At 38.0% G+C, this 24,962-nt stretch overlaps 1 protein-coding gene across 1 annotated transcript in view; it reads left to right on the top strand.

Annotated features, from left to right (window-relative positions):
• SH2D4B (SH2 domain containing 4B) overlaps positions 1-24,962 on the top strand; it is a 71,403-nt gene that overhangs the window by 18,665 nt on the left and 27,776 nt on the right. Inside the window, exons 4-6 of the mRNA XM_052800089.1 lie at positions 8,729-8,873; positions 17,272-17,482; positions 20,915-21,042. Of these exons, the coding sequence (XP_052656049.1) occupies positions 8,729-8,873; positions 17,272-17,482; positions 20,915-21,042 (484 nt within the window). The remainder of the gene's footprint in view (positions 1-8,728; positions 8,874-17,271; positions 17,483-20,914; positions 21,043-24,962) is intronic.

Raw genomic sequence — 24,962 nt, 5'->3', positions numbered from 1 at the left:
TCAAAGTGAATGATGATCTCTGTTTCCTTTTCCAGCGCTATTAGAAAAGTGCTGCTTTCCTTGGTGTTTCTTAAGCAGAAATGCCTTTAATTTATGGTGCTAGAATATAAATGTTGACTGCTCTATTTATGCAGTTTAAGGACAGCTATTCTTTTATGCACCTATTGCAAAGGACAAATAAGAGAGCCAATTACTATCATTAATCTTTTTGCTAATTCACAAAGGCTATGAGATCATAGGCATAATTTCCTACTGTTATCAGTTTCTGTCACTAAAAGTCTTGAACAATGTGCAGAGCTAGGGCAAATTAAAGGTATAAGTGTCAGCCAGCCAGGGGTGGGTGTTATCCTTCAGCTGCATTTAGAAGTAACAGAGATACTCTCTCAGCTGTGTCTCTCTTCATGTTGTTTACATAAAGCAAGAGAATATTAATAGTAAAGTACTGTGTGTATGACAACACCAGATACCTGCCAAATTTAGTACTATAAGCACAGTTGACAGTAAAGTTGGATTGCTTCTTAAAAAGTCCTTGGGAGATGAAATGTGTGTTAACCAAAAGCTGCATATAAACTTTTATGGGCATTGTTTTTCTTCATGCATCAAAAAATATTTAGTAGGAGTTTTAATGAAAGTGGCACTTAAGGAGAAATAATCCTTATTCTCTTGATAGGCAACAAGAGAGTAACAGTGCATTATAATTCCTTTCACAATTTTTTTTTTTTTAATGCAAGTTCATGACCTTTAATTCCAGTTGGGATTGTGGTGAGTGAAGTGAGCTTTTTTAAGGTGTGGATCCAAGAGTTTCTATGTCCTGGCTGTTTCCATTCTCATCAAAGAAGACAGGTTTAGAATCAGCCTTCAGAGAAGAACAGAATAATTAGTGCTTCAGTTCAGGACTTCAGTCCTGTGTACTTGGATGGGCTTTCAATGCATATCTGAGTGCTTTACTGTGCCCAAAAGTGCTGTGGACCTGATTCTTCAGACAATTGCTGCCAGTCTAGAGTTTAGGAATACAGTAAAATGTTACCATCACCACTTACAGTACTATGGGCTTCTTATGATATAGCAGTGAGCATTCTGTCCTGATCTGAAAAAAAATCTTGTCTCCCAGTAAGCATCAAGCACTTCTGAGTGGGCCTGTTATCTTTAAGTGCAAATAAGCTGTAAGTTCAACTCTGTGCTTTGCTGTGCCAAGAAAACACTAAACTCTTTCCCAAGGACAGCATATTTAGAATCCAGGAATATGACAACAGCTTCTTCCTGGGGTTTGGCACCCAGTTCATACTGAAAATGCCTCTGTTGGGTTCATTCAGCTGCAATTACAGTAATTCAGTAATACTTCATTTTGTTTTCCTTTGTGCGACCATAGTTCAGAACTTGGTTTTTTCTATGCAGTTGTCTCTTAAACAATGTTGGAAATGAGACAGCTGTTAGCTTCTGCTGGGAATCAGGTCCTCAGGTTTTTCTGTCCTACTTGTGAGGAACTGTGATATTAATTCTAAAGAAAAATCTTTTCCCCGGTGACATCAGTGATGATTGTGCTGCTGCAGCCACTGTCTTTATTCTGGATCGCTAGTAAAAACTAGGAAAGCTCTGATATTTTCCATGGGTAAATGGGAAGATCAGAGCCACTAATGAGGATAGTTTACATATCAGGAATTCAAGCCATGAAGAGTCCCTAAGATCCAGAGACAAAGTTTTATCTATGGCAACTTGGATCTATGGCAAGTTACCCAAGCAGAGTCTGCTCCAGCACATGCAATAAATCTCAGATCTCTCCCAATCAGGAATAGTCCTTAGCTTTGTTTTCTGTCTCATCTAAAAGAGGATCTTTGTGAATCAGAGTATGTTGTTATCTCCCTGTATGAGCCATGTGTGAATAGCATGTCCTAGGGCATATCCATGCCTGAAACGTAACTAACTTCTTCTGCCTAAAGCTTGACTGCATTTCATACAAATACATGCACAGTGAAGTGATGCAAACCCGGTGTTCCTTTTGAGACGCTGGTAGTAGAGAAGAAAATAATGTCTCTGCAAAAAATTTCTTTTCTGAGGCAATTTTCTCAGAAAATGTTGGGAAGGAGTTGGACGTATTTCTGCTGATACTTACTCACAGCCCTGTTAGAAACTGTCAGGTGGGTTTGTGGAGAACTCCAATCTCTGAATTTGGCCTGCTGCATCAGCCTTGCTGAGAGCAGGCTGTCCTGGAGCTAGGGACCCTGGGACTTCCAGATTCCCTTCCTCAGAGCAGGGAGTCCTGCGGGCTCAGGTCTGAAGAGGAGCTGTGCTCTCAGCTCTGTGGCAGATAGCCCGAGTGTCTGCCCTGGCTCAGGGGTGATTGCTGAGGGGTCTCAGGAGATTCACAGCAGCTGTAATGCAGCCGACGAGCTGCAGCTCTCAGGGCTGCCAAAGACACTTCCCGCCTGCCTGAAGCACTGAGGGAATCCCAGGCATCCTTTGCTTTGGAGAGGACTGCTGTAACAAATACGTCTTGTAGGTTTTGCCCTGAGCAGGATGGCAGTCATTCAGCTGCCCTGCATCCCGCAAGACTCCCCAGAGAGACCCCAAGGGCCATGGCAGCCAGAGCTCCGTTTTCCATTGTAAAAAAATCAACTGCTGTATTTTGGCTTTTCCTCAGTGTATTTTTTGAATCTTTCTGGAGCAAAAACTAAATGCTGACCTAATCTCCTCTCATCTGCACTGGACTGAAACATCAGAAGCTAACCATGGCTAATATTAAATATTATTTAGAGCTGGCTGTAGTAAAGCTATCAAACATTGTGAGACACATGTTTACAGTAACAAGTAACAAGTTTGTGGTAAATGGTCAACTGCCAGAGGCTAGATAAGATTATTTAGCATGTTCAAATTCTCCAGTGGAGTTAAAGCTGGAGAGGATTACTGCTGCCTATTGAATTGCCAGTGTGATTTGTTGCAGCAGGTTGGTTTTTCTTGGCAATTCGCAGCTACGTACTGAATTGTCACCTTTCTAATTATTCTGGAAGAGCTGAAAGGGTCATGGCACACAGTACAATCTCTCTCAACTGTCAGGCAGAAGGTGATGTTTGTAGGTTACTATAGCTCTTCAGGGCCATTAGCTCTGATGTGCAGGATTGGGTTCATGGGGAGAAGCAGATAAACTGGTTGCTGTATTCTTCCACTGGAGTAAATGTGAGAAGATCAGTTGTTGTTCATTTTAAATACAAACATATACTTTTTACTCATACTTGCCAAAAGGATGACTTTTCTTTCCTGTGTCATACTAACAAGGGTTGGTTTTCCTCACACATACTTTTAAGGAGTTGTAGAATATACTTGCACATGTATCCATGTGCTAATTTGAGTAAAGAGAATTTAAAATTTTTCTTCCTTTAAAAAGGAAAATCATATCAAAAAGTTTTGTGAATTCAGAATCAAGTGCCAGCATTAAGGTTTTTTTTGTAGTTGTTGTCTCTTCTTTGACTTAAATCTCCTCCTTCTCACAAAAAACAACGACAAAAAAAATGGTAAAGTTTTCTTAGTAGGTATTGCTGGTTTTGATTAAGAACTCAAACTCTACCTGAATTCTAGTTTGGGGGTTTTTTTCTTTAGATGCTTTCACCTTTTTACTACAAATGCTTCAGCAATAGTTACATTTAAAAAACCCAAACTTGTGATAAAACTCTTGTGTGATTCAGGGAAACTGCTGTGAGTTTGATTGCCCACCCCCCATTAAACCTTGTGGTTTGAGATGTTGAATAGAAAACATTTTGATAACCTAGGATTACCCCTGTGTCCCTCCATCTTCCTGGAAAGATAGCCTAGAGGTATTGGATTTTTTTAGGTAGTGAAGCTAAATGAATAAATATTCTCCTCATAAGAGTAAAGAATAGCCGATTGCATACTTTTTCCAAGAAAGGAATAGAGCCATTTGCTAGCAACTGAAATATGGAATCCCTAATTCTATGGGGTATTTAAAAAGATAATTTATTTTTTAATTTATTTTTTTTTATTCTGAAGAAGCTGCTGGGGTTTGAAGCGAGTACTTCCTAAAAGCACTGACTTTTCAAAAATAATGAACTGTCCACTCAACTAATCTTTTTAGGACTCAGGAGATAACAATGGGAGGATGATGTTAGAAATAATCAAAGATACTAGGATTAAAATTGACTGAAGAACAATACTATGCTTTTCTTTCTCAGAAATAAGAGCAGCCTGATGTATTGTTCATCATGTGTGTTATGGAACTATTATTCACTACACAGGTTGTCATGGTTTAACCCCAGCCAGCAACTAAACACCACGCAGCCACTCACTCACTCCCCCCCCACCTAGTGGGATGGGGGAGAAAATCGGGAAAAGAAGCAAAACCCATGGGTTGAGGTAAGAACGGTTTAATAGAACAGAAAAGAAGAAACTAATAATGATAATGATAACACTAATAAAATGACAACAGTAATAATGAAAGGATTGGAATGTACAAATGATGCGCAGTGCAATTGCTCACCACCCGCCGACCGACACCCAGCCAGTCCCCAAGCGGCGATTCCCCCCCCCCACTTCCCCGTTCCTATACTAGATGTGACGTCACATGGTATGGAATACACCGTTGGCCAGTTTGGGTCAGGTGCCCTGTCTGTGTCCTGTGCCAACTTCTTGTGCCCCTCCAGCTTTCTCACTGGCTGGGCATGAGAAGTTGAAAAATCCTTGACATTAGTCTAAACACTACTTTGCAACAACTGAAAACATCAGTGTTATCAACATTCTTTGCATACTGAACTCAAAACACAGCACTGTACCAGCTACTAGGAAGACAGTTAACTCTATCCCAGCTGAAACCAGGACACAAGTGCATCACTGTTAATACCCAATATTTCAGGTGTTTTGATTTGTTGTATTATCAAGAAGACAGATCCTCTGCTGGTGTAAACTGGTGGAGTTCAGCTGTGCTAAATCAAGAAATGTTGATTTATGTTACTTAGGGAAATGGAAAAGTGGTTGAATTGGAAGAGTGGTTGAATTTGAAAAGTGGTTGAATTCTTTCAAAGGATGGAGATTTGCATTTGTTCTGTTTTCCCACTCTGAAGATGGTGTTGCTCGTCACTGCGAAATTGCTTACTGCTCTTCAGTCTTTCTGTCATTCTTCCTTAAACGTGCCATTGTGTGATCCATGATCAGAACAACCAAACAGTCCTGATTTCTTCTGCTGCTTCTGGCCCTCACTGAGCTGCTAGAGGTTGCAAACAGCAATATTGTTTGCTTTGGAAAGCTGTCTTCTGGGAAGAATTGGAATTACCTTCCTTTAATTCTAGATGTCTGGTTAACAACAGATAACTTCTGCAGATCTAGAGAGAACTAGGGTGAGGGGAGGAGAGAAAAAAGTGCCTTTCCTTCCCCATGGTGGACAAAAGTTTTTTTCTGTTTCCCAGATAGATATTCCAGACACGTGTTTCACCATTGGGAAAATGTGCATGAGTCCCTCTTAGGGGCATTAAACAACAACATTGTTTGGACATTCATATTACTGTACTCAGATTGCTTTTGGTACTTGTGCCCTGGCAGGTATTAAGATAGGACAGACAACCTTCAAATGAGTACTTTTGCAATGTATTATAAAATACGAACTATTTACTGTAGGGGAAGTGTTAATCAATTAATATATACTTTACTGAATTAATATAGCTTTTGGATAGTTCAGCCCCTTTCAGCCTAAAAAGAGGCTGAATTATAATGAACGTATATACATAGTGTGAACTTTCATGTAAGTAGCATCTTCAAACACTGAACAGGAAGAACCTATGTGTTAAAAAAAAAAGACATGCAAGTTACTTTTTGCAGGCTTATGAGCAACATCATGAAAGCTCAGTTTTGCATGTCCTGGACCCACAGACTATGTTTAAAGAATAATGGAAGTCAGAGTTTGGCCCCGTTTTTTAAATCTCTCCACTCATATTTGTAGTACTTACTAAAATAGACCATGGATTGTTTTGGTCATGCTGTGAATCTTGCTGTGATGAAAGTTTGTTTTCAAACTTAGTAAATATGCCCTTCCATAAAGTTCACAGTGCACAAATATGATATAATAAAAAGGAAGCTAAATATGTGTGATTCCCCTTTGAAAGCATGTATTGGTTTTGTGTGGCAAGGTTTTGGTAGCGGGGGGGGTTACAGGGGTGGCTTCTGTAAGAAGCTGCTGGAAGCTTCCCCTGTGTTCGAGAGAGCCCATACCAGCCAGCTCTAAGACAGACCCGCCGCCGGCCAAGGCCGAGCCAATCAGCGATAGTGGTAACGCCTCTGTGATAACATTTTTAAGAAGGAAAAAAAGTTGGGACGGGGGTATTCAGCAGCCGGAGAGAGGAGTGAGAACATGTAAGAGAAACAACCCTGCGGACACCAAGGTCAGTGAAGAAGGAGGGGGAGGAGGTGCTCCAGGCGCCGGAGCAGAGATTCCCCTGCAGCCCATGGTGAAGACCATGGTGAGGCAGGCTGTCCCCCTGCAGCCCATGGAGGTCCACGGTGGAGCAGATATCCGCCTGCAGCCCGTGGAGGACCCCACGCCGGAGCAGGTGGGTTCCCGAAGGAGGCTGTGACCCCGTGGGAACCCCGTGCTGGAGCAGGCTCCTGGCAGGACCTGCGGATCTGTGGAGAGAGGAGCCCACAGAGCAGATTTTCTGGCAGGACTTGTGACCCCGTGGGGGGCCCACGCTGGAGCAGTCTGTGCCTGAAGGACTGCACACCGTGGAAAGGACCCATGCTGGAGCAGTTCGTGAAGAACTGCAGCCCGTGGGAAGGACCCACGTTGGAGAAGTTCATGGAGGACTGTCTCCCGTGGGTGGGACCCCACGCTGGAGCAGGGGAAGAGTGTGATGAGTCCTGCCCCTGAGGAGGATGAAGCGGCAGAAAATAACGTGTGATAAACTGACCGTAAACCCCATCCCCGTCCCCCTGTGCCGCTGGGGGGGTGGTAGAGAATCCGGGAGTGAAGTTGTGCCCGGGAAGAAGGGAGGGGTGGAAGGAAGGTGTTCTGAGATTTGGTTTTATTTCTCATTACCCTACTCCGGTTGATTTGTAATAAATCAAGTTAATGCTTCCCCAAACTGAGTCTGTTTTGCCCGTGACGGTAATTGGTGAGTGATCTGTCCTATCCTTATCTCGACCCACAAGCTCTTTGTTATATTTTCTCTCCCCTGTCCAGCTGAGAAGGAGGGGGAGTGATAGAACGGCTCTGGTGGGCACCTGGCATCCAGCCAGGGTTAACCCATCACAGAGCAGGAGCATTCCCATCTGAACATAATTTTCAGAATTTACATCATACCATGTCTTAAGAAAAAAAAGAAATTACCAGTACAAAATCTGTAGTTAAGAAACATCTGCTCAAATATGTCAGCTCAGCTGACTGATAGAATGTGTTGGTGCATTTGAGAATACTGTTTTCCAATTTAAAATAAGCTTGGGGTTTTGTTTGTTGTTTTTTTTCCTGTGCCCAACTCTTGCTGGTCCCCTTGTAATGAAACATTAAAATCCCACTGAAAGGGAGCAAAGTTAGGAAAATGCAAAGATCTTATGAAATACCACTTCTGACCTTTAGTAAACAAAAGTTATTTAAGGAAGACCCAAAGATCTCCCCCAAACCACCTAATATAAAAAGCATAGTTTCACCAGATTTTATTCAACTGGATGTCAGTTGCTTCACCCTAGAAATCTGATAGGGTTAACATTTTGTAACAAGTCACAATCTACTTTGGGCTTCCCTTACTTATAGTTTAGGTTAGGTAACTAGGTTAGTAATTCAGGGTGATTTTATTCAGTGACTTATAACAAAATTCTTATCCATAAGTTTGTTACCCAAAAGGGTATAGCGTTGGTTCTGTTACAAAATTAAATAAAAGACTGTTCTTATTCATAATTCAAGTTATTTCAATAATATGAATAACATTTCATGAAGTTCAGTTTTGGGGTTTTTGGGGGGTGCCATTGAACAATGAATTAAATCTGCTGCTTTGCTACCTAAGGAAATTGGGAAGATTTATTAGAAAACAGATATGGACTCCTATTTCTGCACTAATCAAGCTCCTATGTTATTGCTAGTGTGTGGAAGGCCAGCTGTAGAGGCAATCTTTATCAGTTTTCCATCTCCTTGAAGGTCTCCTTGGAAGGGAACTTTTTTGTATGTTACTCGTAGCTACATTTTGCAAAGTGACTAGTGTGTGCTGAAGGATCTGGCTTTTCTTCTAGAATGTAATGATCTTGGTATTTGGAAAATATTATTCTCTGTGTTAGTTATGATGACACATAGTGACAGTTGCGAAACTAAGAACACCAGTAAATCAGTTACCGAATTCTACAGATTCTGTAGATGATGTGTATACTGCTTGAGTGACAGTGATAACTCTCGTGGAAGTACGTGTGAACTTAAAATGAGCATTACTTATGGATTGCAGGATAGCACAGGCTTTGGTGCCATGTAATAAAAAATGTTTTCCGTATGGATTTCAGGTCTTAGATACTTACATGTTCCTTATTCCTGTGATACCTGTGCAGCTCAAAACATACCTCCCTCAGAAATTCCTAAGAGGTAGGAAACTTCTGTTATGCCTGTTATGATAGGTGAGAAACCCGAAGTTGGAAGAGACAGTGATTTGTCCAAGGTAACATAGCTACTCTGTGGGAGGAAGCAACTGAAGCAGTGTCCTAACTTTTGGCACGTTCTTCCTCCTTAGTCACCTCTGTTTTACTTCATTTTGCCTAGAAAAGAGAAGAAGAGGAAAGACAAAAGGGCGAAGAACAAATAAGGCAGCAGGAAGAAATCCGAGCAAAAGAGTTGTATCTGAGCCTCAAGCAAGCTCAGCAGCATAGTCAACACAGTGACGATGACCAGGAGTGGGAAGAACAGTGTGAGTAAAATTACCTTCACAGGATTAATGTATTTCTAAAAGCAAATAAAAGGAGACCTGTAGAATGGAAAAAGGAGCTGCTGAAAATCTCTTCTACCTAGAGCAATACAAAATGCTATATTATTTTGCAGGAATTTACCAGCTTGACCTTACAAACAGAAGTTACTGTGAGTTTACCAATTTCAGATTTCTTTCTGAGTAAGAATCCATGTCAATGCCTTATAGAAAATTTTTTGTGTACAGTGACTGAAATAATTAATTTTTGTCTAATGTAATTAATTAACAGTTTTGGCTTAGTAATAATAATTCTGGACACAGTTATTTCAACAGCTTGTCCTCAGCTGTCTCTGGAGAGGTAAAATCTGTCTTCATCTGTATTTTAATTGCTTCCATATGGTGATGGGGTCAAGCTATGGTAGCAGCACTGAAACTCACTTAATTTCAAAAGATTACAGTAAATAATACTTAGATTGTTGCCCTGAAAAAAATGCTTATGATGATGATCTCCCTCTATGGAGGTACTCTTCCTTTTTAGCCACCCTGTAATTCTTTATTAATATCATCATTGTGATTAATTTAAAAAAAGTTAGTGATTTTTAAAAGCCTATAAGGAACAGAACAAATATATTACTATATATGTATACACACATACTGTAGGTGAGTAAACTTCCACATTACTAGTAAATAAGACTTAATAGGTTATTGTGAATAAAATGTACATCTCCTCCATCTGGAGTCTATTGTATAGTTGGCTTTAGAAGTAGGAAATTTGTTTGCAATAAGAATTGTGCATTTTTGTTGGGGGAAGAATATTTTTTATTTCCCGCATCTATACTGATCTGATTACTCTGCAGAAAAAGGAAATGTAATGATTGGAAAGTTTTAGCTCATGTGGGGTTATTGTATTAATTATATATGACACAACGGTTCATCAACTAATACTAGAAATGGAGTTTTAGGGAGCTGATAGTCAGTATGTGTTGCATGAAATACCTCATGAAGTAGGAAAAAAATATTGCTGTAGTGTTACTTATTTCCTGACAGAAGTAGAAGAAATGTTTCAAAATATGCAATGAGTTTGTTTTATGGTTTTAGTCATCACTTCAGGAGTTCCTGAAGACTAATTACTGAAGTCCTATTACCTGGAATTGATGTGATAGTGAATCATTCTGTACAACATGAATTAAATCTGTATAAGATACACTGGTGCCATTTTCCAAGCTCATAGCAGGCTACGCTCATTTTTGATCAATAAAACCTCTGTATATTACACTATCAATAAAGAGAAGGTAATTATTTTCTGGAGAATTATCTAAATCCTGGTGTATGTGTTTATTCGGAAAGGAAAACTAGCTTTCTGTATTTTGGGTGTTTAAGAGCAGAACGAGTTGGGGAAAAAAAAGCCCTTTAGTTTTGTAGAAAATGAGGCATCGTCAATTAGCATCAGCTGGCAACCTAGCAGAGAGGATGGTATTATGTACTTTAGCATTTCTTTGATGATAGATAAGGAAAGAAAATATATCTGCAACCATGTTGTTAAAAAAAAAAAAATTCAGCCTATCTTTACACTGAAATTGGCAATAAAACAAAATACTATAAACATTACTAAAACCAGCTATCATTTTCTTACTATTGCATTAAAGAGGTAACCGAGGTTTTAAATTGTTGTCTCAGTTTTCTCAAGGAATGCTGGTTGTTCAGGGACAGATACTAGAAATGCAATAGAGGAGTTGTGGGAGAAGGCAGAGAGGAAAAGAATAAGCTACGAAAGGTTTTGACCATGATTTCTGTAATGGCATTCTTGGTCTGTCAAAACACTTTCAACTGCATCATATGCTGAGAGATATAATCTACCACCAGTATTTTTTCTTGTGTAACCTTTGGAGTGTTCTGTATGCTCTGAAGGAACTCTGTCGCCTCCAGTCTGTGTCCCTCAATACCTATAGATCTGTTTGCTTGTGGTCAAAAGGGTGACTGACTGCAGCTCACAGGATTTCAAGCTATCCAGCCTGGTCACCAATAATAGTGCTGCACGGGCAAAAGAAAAGCTCAGCACCTTCTAGCTGGTGGCACCACAGCTGGGTTTTGCAGCATACTATAAATTCTGTGCTGCCAGAGTTTATGTTGTTATCAGTAATTGATTTAGCATTAAACTAACTGCAGACTAATGACTAGAGTGTATCACATCCTTGTTTATCCTCTTATGCTTATCTCAGTGTCTCAATTTATCCCAGTTGGTTTGAGGGCTTAGAACTGTGTTCCATTAGCAAATGAGTGTGACAACTTAAGATATGAAGATGCAGTGTTTAGTGCCTTATCTGAAACCAGTTCCTGGCTGGTTTAGACTATTCCATCAGACTTTGCATTTGAGCTTCCTGAGGAATGTTAACATCTTCCGTTTTTCTTAACTTTGCTGCAGAAGCCAGAACCTCCAGCAGACAGGCAATAATGAATCTTTGGAAGTGGGAACACCTGAAATTGCTGTGGAATGAACTAGTAGCTCAGGTTCACCAGATTTTTCACTTTGGATTTCAGTTCCAGGTTTCTTTTTTTTTCTTTTTTTTCATTTTTATGGTAATCCTTTAATTTTGTCTTCAAATACTCCTTTGGGACACCGAGAGGAAATTTAGTCCAGTTAGGCAAAGGTATCCACTTGTCATCTTTTCTAAGCAATAAATAAATGCATGAACCCATAAGAGAATTACAAGCAGATGTAATATTAACATCTTTTGTCTCTACACACCTGCAATGGAAACCATATTGCCCATTAGGAACAAGGCCAGGCTTCTTTGTGTCTTACCTCCTTGAAGTCAGCCCTCCATATTCAACAGTACTGAGGGGTCAGTACTGAAGAGGAGCAGCAGTGCTAGAGCAGCTATTGTGGAGAGCAAATGTAGCAATGATATTGATGACACTACTAATTTATTTAGTAGATGGAATTTAGAATGTGATGAGAATTCATCTCTTCTCATCACATTATCCCTCAGCTGTTTATTGCCAAGGCAATAAACGAAGTGTTGCTAATATTAGTTTCTGTTGTTCGGTTCAGTTTGCTTCTGCTGTTTGCCTGATTGTGCCAAATAAAAGCCCATATAACCACTGTGTTAATTGAAATACATAGTTTTGGTGATTTTTAATATACTAAATGACAAATGTAGAATAACTTGAGAAATCAGTACTAAAAGAAAAAAAAATGATGTTTTAAGAGCAATTATACACTTTGATTTCATATAAAGGATATATGTTGGGGTATTTTAGAGGACAGTTAGTTGTGAGTTAATATGTGGAGCAAGTATATTGGTTGGCAAATGAGAAGATGAATAGTGGAAAGACTGATTAAGAGTCCACTGTTCAAAGCTCTTACTCTTTGAAACTGAGAAGTGAGAACTAAGGCTAAGCTTGAATAGAGGAGTGTATATATTCTGTTTAGTTTTGGACCTTTCTATGGGCTGTTCCATTTTGTTAGGTTTCTAGAGTATTCAATAAACAATACCCTATATCACAGTCTCTAAGCGTGACCTCCCTCTGTGAGAGCAGAAAAGGAATCTGCAAAAGATAGTAGGAAAAACTGTAGCATAAATATTCATCTGATTGAATATTGCAAAAGGCATTCTGTTAGTACACTTACGAACCCCTGCAAACTGCGTCAAGCAGTGAAGTGCTCAGACACCAGTAAAAATGTAAACAGAGTTGAGTGACCTGATCTATTCTTATGCCTTTCCCTAAGCACCCACTTTTGGTCTCTGTTGGAAGTAGGATACCAGGCTGACTCATTATAGCTTCTTTTATATTGCTATCTTTTTATGTTCTTCTAAAAACTTTGTCTATGAATTTATTTTTGTCTGGATTTTAAAGGAATTTATGTTCATTTGGTACTTATCTTCCACAGAAATTCAAGTGAGTGAGTTTATTGGCAGGAGCATTTGATAAAATGCTGGATTTTAAAGTGAGTAGTCCCCAGTTTGGCTATGCATTAGCTAAGCAAGTGCTCAACCTTAAGTATGTGCTCACTGAACTTCAATAGGTCTCAGAGTGCGTTGTTGAATAGGGATGGAATTATTCACATGCTTTCAGATAAGAAGATTGCTGAACTGGAGCCATATTGCAGAGTATTTGTGGGAAATTATTTTCCAATTAGGAAACGGAAAAACACCGTGCGATTTGTATGTGCACTCAGAAAATTTGAAGATTGAATTTTATCTATTAAGTAGTCATTTTGAATTGCTCATAAACAAGCTTCCAAGAATTATTAACAAGCGTAAAGCTGAAACAAAATAATTTAAAAATGAGGATGCATATTCATGGCACATGGGGTTTTTTCTGCTTTCACATAGCTCTGACTGTAACTCACAGCTCTTCAAAAGCACAAAATAGATTATACAAAATGGAGAGTTCCTAGTCTTTCACAAATGATGTGATCACGTTCAGTTGCAGCACAGCATGAATTAATCCTCAACTGTATCAAAAGATTTGGTATTAGAACTTTACCAGGACTGCTAATAGGGATTTCCCAATCCTAAGTGAAAATATAAAAGGCAATCTTGTATTGTCACTCAAAAGACAACTTAGGTTAGCATAGAGGAATAACAGGTTCTTGTAAACTGTTCAAGGTAAACAAGGCAAACTCAAATTAAGACCTAGAGGATCATAAGAGCTATTGCATACACGAGCTTTGTGGTTTCTTCTTTGTTGTTAGAGTATGTTCACACTGCAGGTCATGTACACATGTCCAAGCTGGCTTTAAACTATTTATTTCTACTAATGATAACTGTATAATCGTGACAGCACAGACCTCGGTCTGGATATTTTTACCAGTTTTCCAGGAGGGTTTGGTAACCCATTTTTGGCCTGCAGCCACAGTCACATTGGCACCTAACCTATATAAACAGCTCAGGCATTTCTACAAAAGTTACAGTGCCATCAGGGCAGAAGTGTGCTTAATTTTACAAGTGCTGAAGGAGGATGTACATGTTGTTATGATCACCAACACCTGAAAAGAATACTAGTAGTGGAGACGGACTTTATGGGAACTGGTTGAACTGTAGATTTCCTGCGAGCTTGACAAATCAATCAAATTCCTGATTTCCCAGACTTGTCAGTCCGGACATTATTCTGTAATATGAAAGGAAGATGAAGAAAATGTGAATTATTATTTGTAGTAATTCTTGATGCTAGGTATATGGACCTATGGTGATGATTTTTAAGGATGGAAGACATTATTCAGTTATCTAGTCTCCCTACGGAAAATACTGACTATTGAATTTAATGCTTTGCACAGGGGTCATGCCAGAAGCACATTTACTGTAAAAGGGCAGCCAGTCAAGAAAAGTAATCTGTTCCTGCTTAAGACAGTACTAGAAGTCCTGACTACTTTTGCTTTCTTATTGTGAGAAAGGCTATGATGTGTCCTGAAATACAAGTAATGCAGAATTTGTGGCTTCTTCGATCTCAGAATATTTGTGCTACACTTGATCCAGATATAAAGTTCTTATTTCTAGGGACATAGTTCAGAGTCAGAGAGAAATATGAATATTGATTAAATTCTATTTTAAGAAAAACCTGCTACAGAAATATGTCCAGATTTACCTTCAGACTTTGAGTGACTTTCCCAGGATATATAAATTTGTAGGAGGTATCGGTAAGGGAGGACAGTTCATGTGACACATATCATCTTGTCTGGAGTGTAAGGGAAGACTTTGTACATTCCTGACCACAATGGCTGAATGAGTCTTTATCCACAATACTCTTTCCAGTCACCAAAACCAGTTATTGGTGCCAGTGACTTTGGTTATTTACCTGATACAAAGTCCTTTGACCAGTCAGAGAGTTTTAAAAGAAACTTGGGGTAACATAGCACCACAGATCCACAGTAGGAGCTGTACTAGAGAATTCTTAAAGATAGACGAATGTGAGGGAAGAGAAAGAGGTTTCTGGGAATAATTATAAGGAATGGGATAGGGAGAAAATCAGGACTCCAGTAACAAACAAACAAACAAAAAAAAGGGTTAAGAGACCCTATGCGTCCCTATGGTCAATGATACAATTCTTCAGATACCTCAGTTGGGAAATTTCAATAAAAATTCTTCACGATGTGAAAGAGATGCCTGTATATGTATATATATAAAATCTATATGCATGCATTTAGGCATCTATGGCATGCAGCCTTCCCTATCCCGACATATATACAGACACATATACACATCTATGGGTATATACAAATATGTAAACATATATACATATATGTGGATGGATAGGGAAGGCTTCATGTCATACAACCTTTCAGAAAGTTTTCTGAATGTTAATATTTGACAGTTGCAAACTATGCTACCTCTCACCATTGTTTTGTGATAAGAAATATTAAAATTTGGTACAGGTTGGGAAAATGTGGTCCATGTCACTGGCTTCTGATGGTATAGATTTATTAGCTAGCACAAATACAGCAGGAGTGTCTGTTGAAAAGAGTTATCTATTGCTGAGGAAAGTGGGGCATGAAGATACCTTGCCTTTTTCATTACCAGGCAGCCTGTACATCAGTAGAAAAGAATCCCAGAAAGCTCCAGACATTCTGCCCTCGATATGTATACTGTGATTGTGACAAACAATGACTGGTTTCTAAATGTCTTACCAAGCTGCATTACACTTATCTTCCTTGCTGTCTCTCGAGTTGTTGCAAGCACAAAGTCCACATTTGAAGCAGCCGTTACTGAGTGGCTTTACAAAGGACAAATCACAGAATTTTTGTAACTAATATACTTGACCCGTTGAAACAGTATATTTAGATGACATTATCTATGCTTAAAAATTACCTGGAGGATAATAGTAAAACCTGTTACTCACATTATCTGTGCTGTACAGTTGTTTGTTACTGCATTTAGCTAAAACTGCAGGGTATGTAGTTAAATGAAACTGAATTCCTGCCAGTTGTATACATATGAAGCATCTATGACTTGTTTTTTACGCTGTCTTAATGAGCTTTTAGTCCTGTATATCTTTCTACTTACGATAATATTATATAACTCTAAACTTAAAGGTCTTTTCTATTTCCCTTATTTGCCCAGAGGGTTTTATTTCATTTCATTTTGCTTTGAGCGCTTTTATTTCTTAATTTCATTAAACCTTTTCATAATTTGGACAAATCCATTTATACTTCTGCTTACTTTAAATCAGGAGTGTAAACCAGTGGCATGCAAACAACTTAATGAAATGCAGCTGTCTGGTTTTGTATCATGCATTCCTAGTCACAGGTACGATCACAGTAGAGTAAGAAATAATGTGTGCACTTTATGAATTGGGTATGATCTAAGCCAAGATAGTCATGGCAGGATTGATAATTGCTACTGGAGGCAATAGCTTGCTTCTTTAATATTTGCTTCACTGGATGTTAAAGGTTTGTTTTGCACTGGAATAATTTGCCTGCCTGAAGTTATTTATGTCTCAGAAAAATCATCAAAATGGGGCTTGAGGCACCAGAAAAGAGCTGATAGATTATGAATATTTGCAGTACAATTCTTGGTGCATTTAAGTTATACCATTTTGAAGACAGGATTGTTAGTACATTAGTTTTAAAATGAAGAAGCTTTAGTGAAAGATGCCTGACCTGCAGTGGCCAGAGGAGCAGCCTCATTTCAGGTTATGGAAATATGTAAATCCCTGGTCAGTGCCATTGATAGGTGTGTATTAAATTTTCCAGTACAGATTCTGGTTCTTTATATGCAATTTCAGAGACTCAAGTGTGAGACAACCCCGTCCATAGCATCAGCGTGCCCTTTCCAATGGCTGCTGAGTTCTCCATTGTTACTGAAACCATTTTTAGACTGCAATTTTCAAGATGGAGACTTGTGTGACTTTAAGTACCACAACAAAGATAGCATCTGCCTTTCAGAAAGCAAGCAACATTAGCAACAAAAAGTGTGACCTACATGTTAGTTTTTATAATTGTAAGTTTCGGGAGTAGCTCCTGCAGTTCTAGTTATGTGCATAGTTGCAGAGAATTCTGTTAAACACAGACTTAATTTTAAGCAGTAGTTAACATTCTCTCTTGAAACATAAAACTTGGTGCGCTGCCAGTGGAAAAGATGTCCTCAAGCAGAATTTCTCTTATTACAGCCAAAGCAAGTGTCAGATGTAATCGCAGTATGTAGAGGCTCAGTTATTGCCAGTGATCAACTCATTGATAGCTCAAGTCTGGCACATGTCATCTAGTGCTGGGCCTGTATTTGAAGCACCAGGGAAGCCATCCAGTTAGCTATCTCTTTGATAGTGCGTTGTCATTTATACCTTCTTAAAATCAGGTCATATAAGGAATAAAGATAGTAAGTTGTTGTATAAGGAAAGGGGTAAATGGCTGTTTGTATTTCTAAAGTCTCTCCTCCCCATCCTTCCTATTCATTCCACCCAGTGCGCCGCTCCAAAGCTGCAGATGAGGAAAGGAGCCACAAAGCACGCAGGGCCCGGGATGAATACCGACGACAATCCTTGCGTGCCATCCAGAAGGGAAGAGTGGCTGGCCTGAGTAATTTGTTCCAGGGGACAAGCCTGAATAACGATCAGGAGATAAAACTGAACAACAATAGTGCAAGTCCTTTGCTGACTCTCTCTGCAGCATCCAGGTTGGTTTGTACAGGAGTGACTTTGAAATAGTTTTTTGTTGAATTGCTCCCTCTCCAATCCCCACCATTTCAACAACCTCTTCAGTTGCTGGAGATTCTCAGTCTTGCTCTTTCATGACGACCAGAAAAAGAATGTTTAAAGAAAAATGAAAACAGATTGAATACTTAATATAAACTAAATGCCATTTATTTTTCAGATAGATTTCTTAGAGTTCACACAAAGAAAGATGAGTCCTTCAAAAGTCAATATCAGATTAGTATGCAAGGCTGTGATATGGAGAAATCAAACAGACAAATTCTTAGGCAAGTCTTAAGCCTCAAGCTTAAAACTGCCTGCTGCATAACAGCCCTTTGAAACATTTTACAGAGAGCTGTCATACTCCTAAGTTTCAGGGGTTTTATGTTTTATTTTCAGGCAAAATCAAGTGTCTTTGGTGTTTATTAATCGTTCATCTGATTATTTAGGGAGTGCCATGAATCGCAGAAGAGGAAAAGAATCCAAACTGGCAGATGGGTGATAGAAAGTTGACTAGTCGCTCTACTCTTTTCCTGATTATTTCTTATATCATTAATTTGGTTTCATGTGGTGATAAAGGCAATGTAAGCACTGGCAGGGTAGTAGCATTAAATGCTAAAAAAGAATAATAAACCCAACAGCCAATATCCAGGCTCAGAAAGGAAAGAGCCCCATTACATTGTTTTTCTTTACCAGTCAGTGTGGCACCAGAGAGAATTAGTCCCTCATTGTTTGGAAATGTGTTCTGCTTTGACAAGTTCTTTGCTCTACTGTGTTGAGACACAGAAACTCTCTGGTAACAGCAGACAAAACTCCCAGTTTGAGGAGGAATCAGACTTTCACTCTCAGAGAGAGCAGGATCTTTAAAGTTGCCATCAAATCAACTTGTCAAAGGAATTCTCTCATTATTTTTCCAAACTACTTAAAGTCTTCTTCAAATTGAAGTAATAAAAACACTAGTAAAAGTGGCAGATTTTGAAAAAGATGGTCCATAAATTTAAGCTGAAGTTCTGAGCTTCTGAGGTGAGGTTATTTACTCTAGAATTTGGTGGTGGTAGATGTGATCCTTTTCAAAAAGAGCCTGAAAAAAAGCTGAAAAATATTCTGATCATTATCCAGCTCATATTCAATACTATTTATCTGTTTCTAAGCTATGCCTATACTACAAAAAACCAGGCAGTATTTATTTTTCTGATCTCTTAAGGCTCCTTTTTGCCTGTCCATGACTTGATTGTGAAGTTATCAAGAAAAATGAAAGTTGCTTTAAACATGTGCTTTAATAGTGAATATACATAAATATATATATAATTCAACTTCTCACACCTAACACTGGTATGGTAAAGCAGGAGCAGATGTGTATCTAAAATTTTACTTTGCCAGTGACCTAGGAGGTCAAGGAAGAGATGCACAGTATGTTGTTATTTACCACTAGTGTGAGACAGATTTTATGCCTCAAGGGAATGTGGGTGCAGTGTTATGTCTCTAAGTTTTTCAGCATGAAGCATAGCTCCTGTAGTTTTTACCTTGCCTTGCCTTTTCTTTCAAAAGTGACATGAAAATAGTATTCTTTTATTTTTACTTGAGATCTCTCTTTCTTATAATTTCTATATAGTTTAGAAAGCTTCCATTTAATTTTTTTCCTACTGTCTGTCTTATTTTGCTGAGTGTTCTCTTCCCGATGAAACTCTTTGGCCCACTTACTCACTTTTATCCTTTTTCCTACTGTGTTGTTTGGGTTTTTTTGTTTTTACTTTTTTGGTTGTATTTCTTTCTTCCTGCCCCTACAGGACAAGCTTGACTACAGTAGCTGTATAGAAACTGACACAGTAATTTTGAGATTTGGCCCAGGGCAGAAAAAATTCTGGATTTGACAAGTTTTTCAAATATGAACTGAATTAGAGAGAAATGAGTTAAGAAATGAGAATGGATTGTAGGGCCCTGGAATTTAAATGCTTTTTTGTTTCTGATTTTGAAACAATTGAATATTTGAAAATATTCAAAAACAGAAATAAGAAACACATATGTAGTTTGGTTTTTTTAACGTGTCTATAACTGAATATCACTTTCTCCCCTCATGTTTGTATCTTCAAATTTTATGATGAATATTGGTCAGATCTACTCATACGTGTTTGTGTAATTTAGCAATAACTATTACATTCACTGCTGGCTTCATCACTTGATATCAACAGAATCAATCACTAGTTTTAGTAACAGACGTGCTGAAAGGGGGACTCAGTTGCATATCATCGAGCAGACAGCATCTATCTTTTTGCTTTTATTCCTTTCTAAAGAGCACTTTGCTGTTATGAATTGCAGAACCTTGATTGGTTTTGAGGGTGCTTGATTATCTCACAAATTAGTTTAATGCTGTTTGGTGACTTCTGAGCTGACATTCTAATTATAGTAGTAGTTCTCCATTACATTGTCTAGAAATATACAACATTAACTGGCAGCTCCATGGCAGGTGGAGTAGGAAAGCTAGAAGTATGTAGCCAGCTACTGTACTGAGCACTGAGAGTGTATGTCTCACCAAATGAAAGTGAAATTCTAGGACAAGTAGACATACCCGCACTAGCCTTCATCCTATTTATCTGAAGAAGAACAGCGATGAAGATTTTGTAATTTGTGCTAACAGTTTAAGCACCCAGAAACCCATGGGATTTCAAAGTGTACAGAAATCCATTGTAAAACCTCCCTTTTACTACTGTTATCAGGGTAAATGATATTGTATGCTTAATTGGAATGCAGTCATGCTTTGATTTGATACGATATACTGTAGTCCTTATTTGGGGTAGCTGGATGGATTTTCCACATATTTTACCTGATTTGCCTCCTACTAGCTAAAATAATCTAAAAGCATAGAAAGTAGTAGAAACAGTAAGGGAGGCTGGCAAGTAGAGAATGCAAAGGGAACATAAGAGATTAAACAAAACGTTCCCTCTATCATGCTCAGTGGTTTGGATACACAACCTATTATAGCTGATTCTGATTGAGAATTTCTTGTCAGTGAGAAGGAGTATACTCTAAGCAAAAAAATAAACTTTGCTTTGTCAATATGTACATTGGAATAAAAACAAGGTGGAAGAGGAAAGCTGACTGAAATGTCCATTGCATCTTTTGTGGTAAATTGTTTTTCAATATATGTTCTGTGCTTAAGAAAATGCTTAAGGTTCCATTGGAAATATAAAATGAAAATACTCTGGTTTCTGTAAAAACTCAGAATAGTTTTAACAAAGTTAAAAAAAGGTTAAAACTTTTCAGTGAGCTATACTGCACAGCAGTTATACTGACCATTTTGTAGCTGTATGTTTTGTAAATATATAAAAGAGAGATTAATATTTACATTGTCCCTTGCTTTCATACACTGCTAATTCTTTGTATGACTCTTTTCTGTAATTACTTGCCTTTCAATGCAGTAACATCTGGGACCGTCCTTCTAGACCCTTTTCCCAAGATGTCATCATTCGCTGGTTCAAAGAAGAGCAGATCCCTCGACGTGCTGGGTTTGAGAGGAACACGAACAGGATTGCTCAATGGTTTCATGGTAATACGTTGATCCTTCATTTCTTATATAATAGATCTGTAAGCATACACTCAGGAAATAAATCTTGCCAGCTTTCATCACAAAAAGGAATGTCTGCTGACACTGTGAAACCTAGTGCCTGTTAAAACAACATTTTTGCCTCATTCCTCTTATTAGCATATTTTCCTGTTTTCTTTTTTCTGATTAAGTAGACTAATTTGTGACTCATATCACTGAGTTTTTTTCAGGAATATTTTGACCAGTATATACTTGCTGTAAAATAGCAAGCCAAGCAGGAGGAATGAGACCAAGATAGGGTGAGGAGGACTCCAAAATAAACTGGCAAATACCGTAGTGATATGGTATGTGGATGACTGACATTCAAGTTTTTGCTTTACCTGATTTGCAAGAAGGACTTGAACCTGCGTCTGTTTAATCCCTGTTGTACTTTCTAAGCGGGGGTAGCATTTTTTCTTTCTCACTTTCTTTGCAAACAAAAATTATTGAAAGATCTTGACTTTTCTCAGGAAGTCTTGGGAGTGTATAATTTTAGGCAGTTTTCATGAAACAGGAAAAAAAATTCCTGTACAGATCCATAATTTGCTGTCATACCTGATGGAGTTCCTAGCATCTCGGAGGATTTTTTGCTCTGTATAGCATTTGCTATGCAGCTGAGTCTTTGATATCAAATTCACAGGTAAGACATCTTATTTTCATAGGTATTAGCAATGATCTTTATATTTGTTATACGTAAACATGAAAAAAAAGAATCCTGGCTTAATAGCTGACATAATTGAGGGACTGGAAAGACTTTAAAGTTAAATCTCAATATTTTTTCATTGCTGCTTTTGGTGAGTCTGGTATTTCTTTGTTCAAAGCACTAAGCTCTGACCTTGGTCCTATTTTCATGATTCTCTAAGCATAAGATGAAGATGTGTGGGTGTTCTAAGCTGAACCAGGCAAGGAAGATTTCTGAACAAGTTTAGTCTTTCATGTATTTCAGATTTTTTTTTATGATACGCAAATCCTTATGTGTTAAAAGACATCAGCAAGCTGCTGTTTTCATTGGCTTAATTAGTCAAAGACACTGAAGACAGTCATGAATAGCTTGCAAATGCTACATACTTCCATTTCTAATGAACAATGATGCAGACAGGGTTTTTTGTTTTCTTACAAAAGACATTTGGTGTGGTTTCTTTCTGAGAGACAGACTGATTAAAATTTCATCTGTGGACATTTTTCAAAAATATTTTCAACCATGATCTTTTTGTGTGGTCTAATGGTAAATGTTTTCCCTGCTTGTGGGAAGTTCACATCCATATAAATTGACATAAGCAGTTATGAACGTAATTCACGCCTTAAGTTAAGGCGGCATCTGGGCTTGAGCTACTACCTGTGCAGTCGTTCTGCTGACTTCAGTGGCTTTTGGATTATCTGTTAATCACTGCTAGAATTGAGGAATTAATGATCTTTCTTTAGTTTCTCAGATAATGCTGTTCATATCTTAAGAAACTGTGACTATCCAATGACATTTATAAAAGTGAGCAAAGTACCTCATTTGTCCTCCTCCCACTCAAGGAGCCTGACAAAGATAATTAAGATAGATTCCCAGCACAGAGCTCAGTGGTTTCTTTGCAGAGATCCACACGAATGCTGCTTTGGTACATATTTGCTGTGTTAGCTCCTTTAGCTTCTGCAGCTCTGGTCAGATTCATTGTAATCTCAGCACAACTCAGCTGCCTTGTAACTCTTCTGGAGTGGTGGAAGCTAAACATCAGGTTGTTACAGATGTAGTAGTCAATGTTTTGTAGTGTTATGTGGTGTCTAATCTACATTTTGTAATGTACACAAACTTTGAGGAAACACAAACAAACAAACGAGAGCAGAATATTAGAAAGTATTAACATACTTTAACTTCTTTTTTCCAGAAAAAAAACCCTTCTTCATTGAATTGGCCTCCAATTCGGGGGCAGGTGGGAAAGGGAAGGCAACCAAAACCTTTTGATCCAACCAAAAATCTTTTTTCTACTCTTTATTTACTTCTTATTAAAATAAAGATCGTGACTTCTATTGTATAGTCCTATTTAGGATCTTCTGTGTGTTGTTGTTTTGTATTGTATTCAGGGAACCAGGACACATATATACATTTTTTCTGTATGAACAAAAATACAGCAGAATGTATCTGGCTTGTATAAGAAATTGGCAATACAAATGAAAGCCATTCTGCAAAGCCCAGAATTATGGCTAACCACTTAAGTCAATGGAACAATAATATGATCATCATTTGGATAGGTGGATGTTTCTGTGGAAAGAACTGCTGCCTAGTATTTAATGTTATCTGGTATTATGATGACAGGTTCTTAAAACCTCAAACATCTCTCAAAACAGGTATGATCAGGTCCTTCACATCCTTGAATAACTTCTGTATTTTCTTATATCCCAGTTTTGGACCATAAAATGGGAGGATAATATTCTGCCTCACGTTAAAGGCTTTTTGAATGCAATGCACTAAGAGAGCTATTGCAGCAGTACTGAAAAAGTAGATATCAGTTTGTTACAGAATTACATGTTTCTGCCGAGGTCAATAGACCTTTGCTTACCTGCTATGACTGTCAGGTTGTTCAGTTTTTTAGCTAAAGTTAGGCGTTAGCTGATTCACTGTCTTCAAATTGTACTATGGACATATGATATTTTGTAATTATGCAGAGATGAAGGTTTGAGACAGATGTGTTTGGCTAAAATAACAAAGTCCAAATAATAATGCAAAAATGTCTTTACCCTCATATATTTGGCATATTTCCCACATTAAGTCATCAAACTGATCTGGATTCTGTTTTAAAATTTATATTGTCTAGTGCATTTTCATGATATGCGAAACAGGGTAACTTATGGCATACTTAATGTACCTGAAGTTTTCCTTTTGTCTTCATTTGAAGAATCACTACAAAATGTTTCATTTGAAGTGGAGTGGTAAAATCTGTAGTAAAGAAAAGTATTTTCAAATCTGAGCATTTCCTTCCTTATTCACAAAAAGTTACTTCTTAAATGAATATCAGCTTCAACTTCATCCATCTCTATTTGTCTCTTGAAATTATCATGTTATCTGCACTTCACTAATATGTTTTTAGCTCATTTTGAATAGGTTTTTCTGGTTTTCTTGATTGAAAAAATTACCATGTTAAAGATACAAACTGTAATGTTCAGCTGAATTTTGGATGTAAATTCTATTATTTTTGCTATGTTTGAATAACAGGTCCTTGCCAAAAACTGGATCATTCACCCCTTCAATAAAGGATAACTTTTTTTAAAATTTGTAAAGAAAAAAATGTTATTTTAAAATATCTCTTTTAAAATGTTATTTATAACTTAAAGCCATCTTTAAGCCCCCCAGAAACCATAACATTAGATGATCTTTAATTCATTTGGGTTGGGAAGCAATGAACCTTTTTTCAAAGTGGCTTATGCTCACTTAGTGGCCACAGTGCAATGATACTCAGTTCTCAAACTGCTAAAATAAAGGAGAATCAGAGCAAGCGATTAAGGTGTCACTGAGACTATCCTGGGATATAAGGTAATTGGTGTCTAAATCTTTTGTACAAAACCCAGCTGTTTCTTTTGTATTGTTTAATAGTTGCCTTAGGTTTGAGTGAAAAGAATTATGCCTTCAATTTTTTGACTATGAAAACTAAGAAATTGGTCTAAATTTAGTTAAAGGTAAATTCTCATCATTTTGATAACCAAGAAGTTAATAATCATATTCAGATTTCTTACCTGCTAATTGATGAATATGGGCAGATGAATCTAATTTACAAGGCCACTCTAATGTTGTATCAAGATGTATGAAACGTTTTTGTAAATCTGAATTCAGAACATGCTTTGCCAAGATTTCAGTTGCTGCTACACTTTGAAAGCTGGGAAGTAATTTGGTGTTTAGGATGGGA

This window comes from Harpia harpyja, chromosome 10 (assembly GCF_026419915.1).
Source record: "Harpia harpyja isolate bHarHar1 chromosome 10, bHarHar1 primary haplotype, whole genome shotgun sequence".
Taxonomy (NCBI): Eukaryota; Metazoa; Chordata; class Aves; order Accipitriformes; family Accipitridae; genus Harpia; species Harpia harpyja.
Note: the sequence above shows the minus strand (reverse complement) of the source record. Positions and strands in the feature narration are given on the sequence as shown.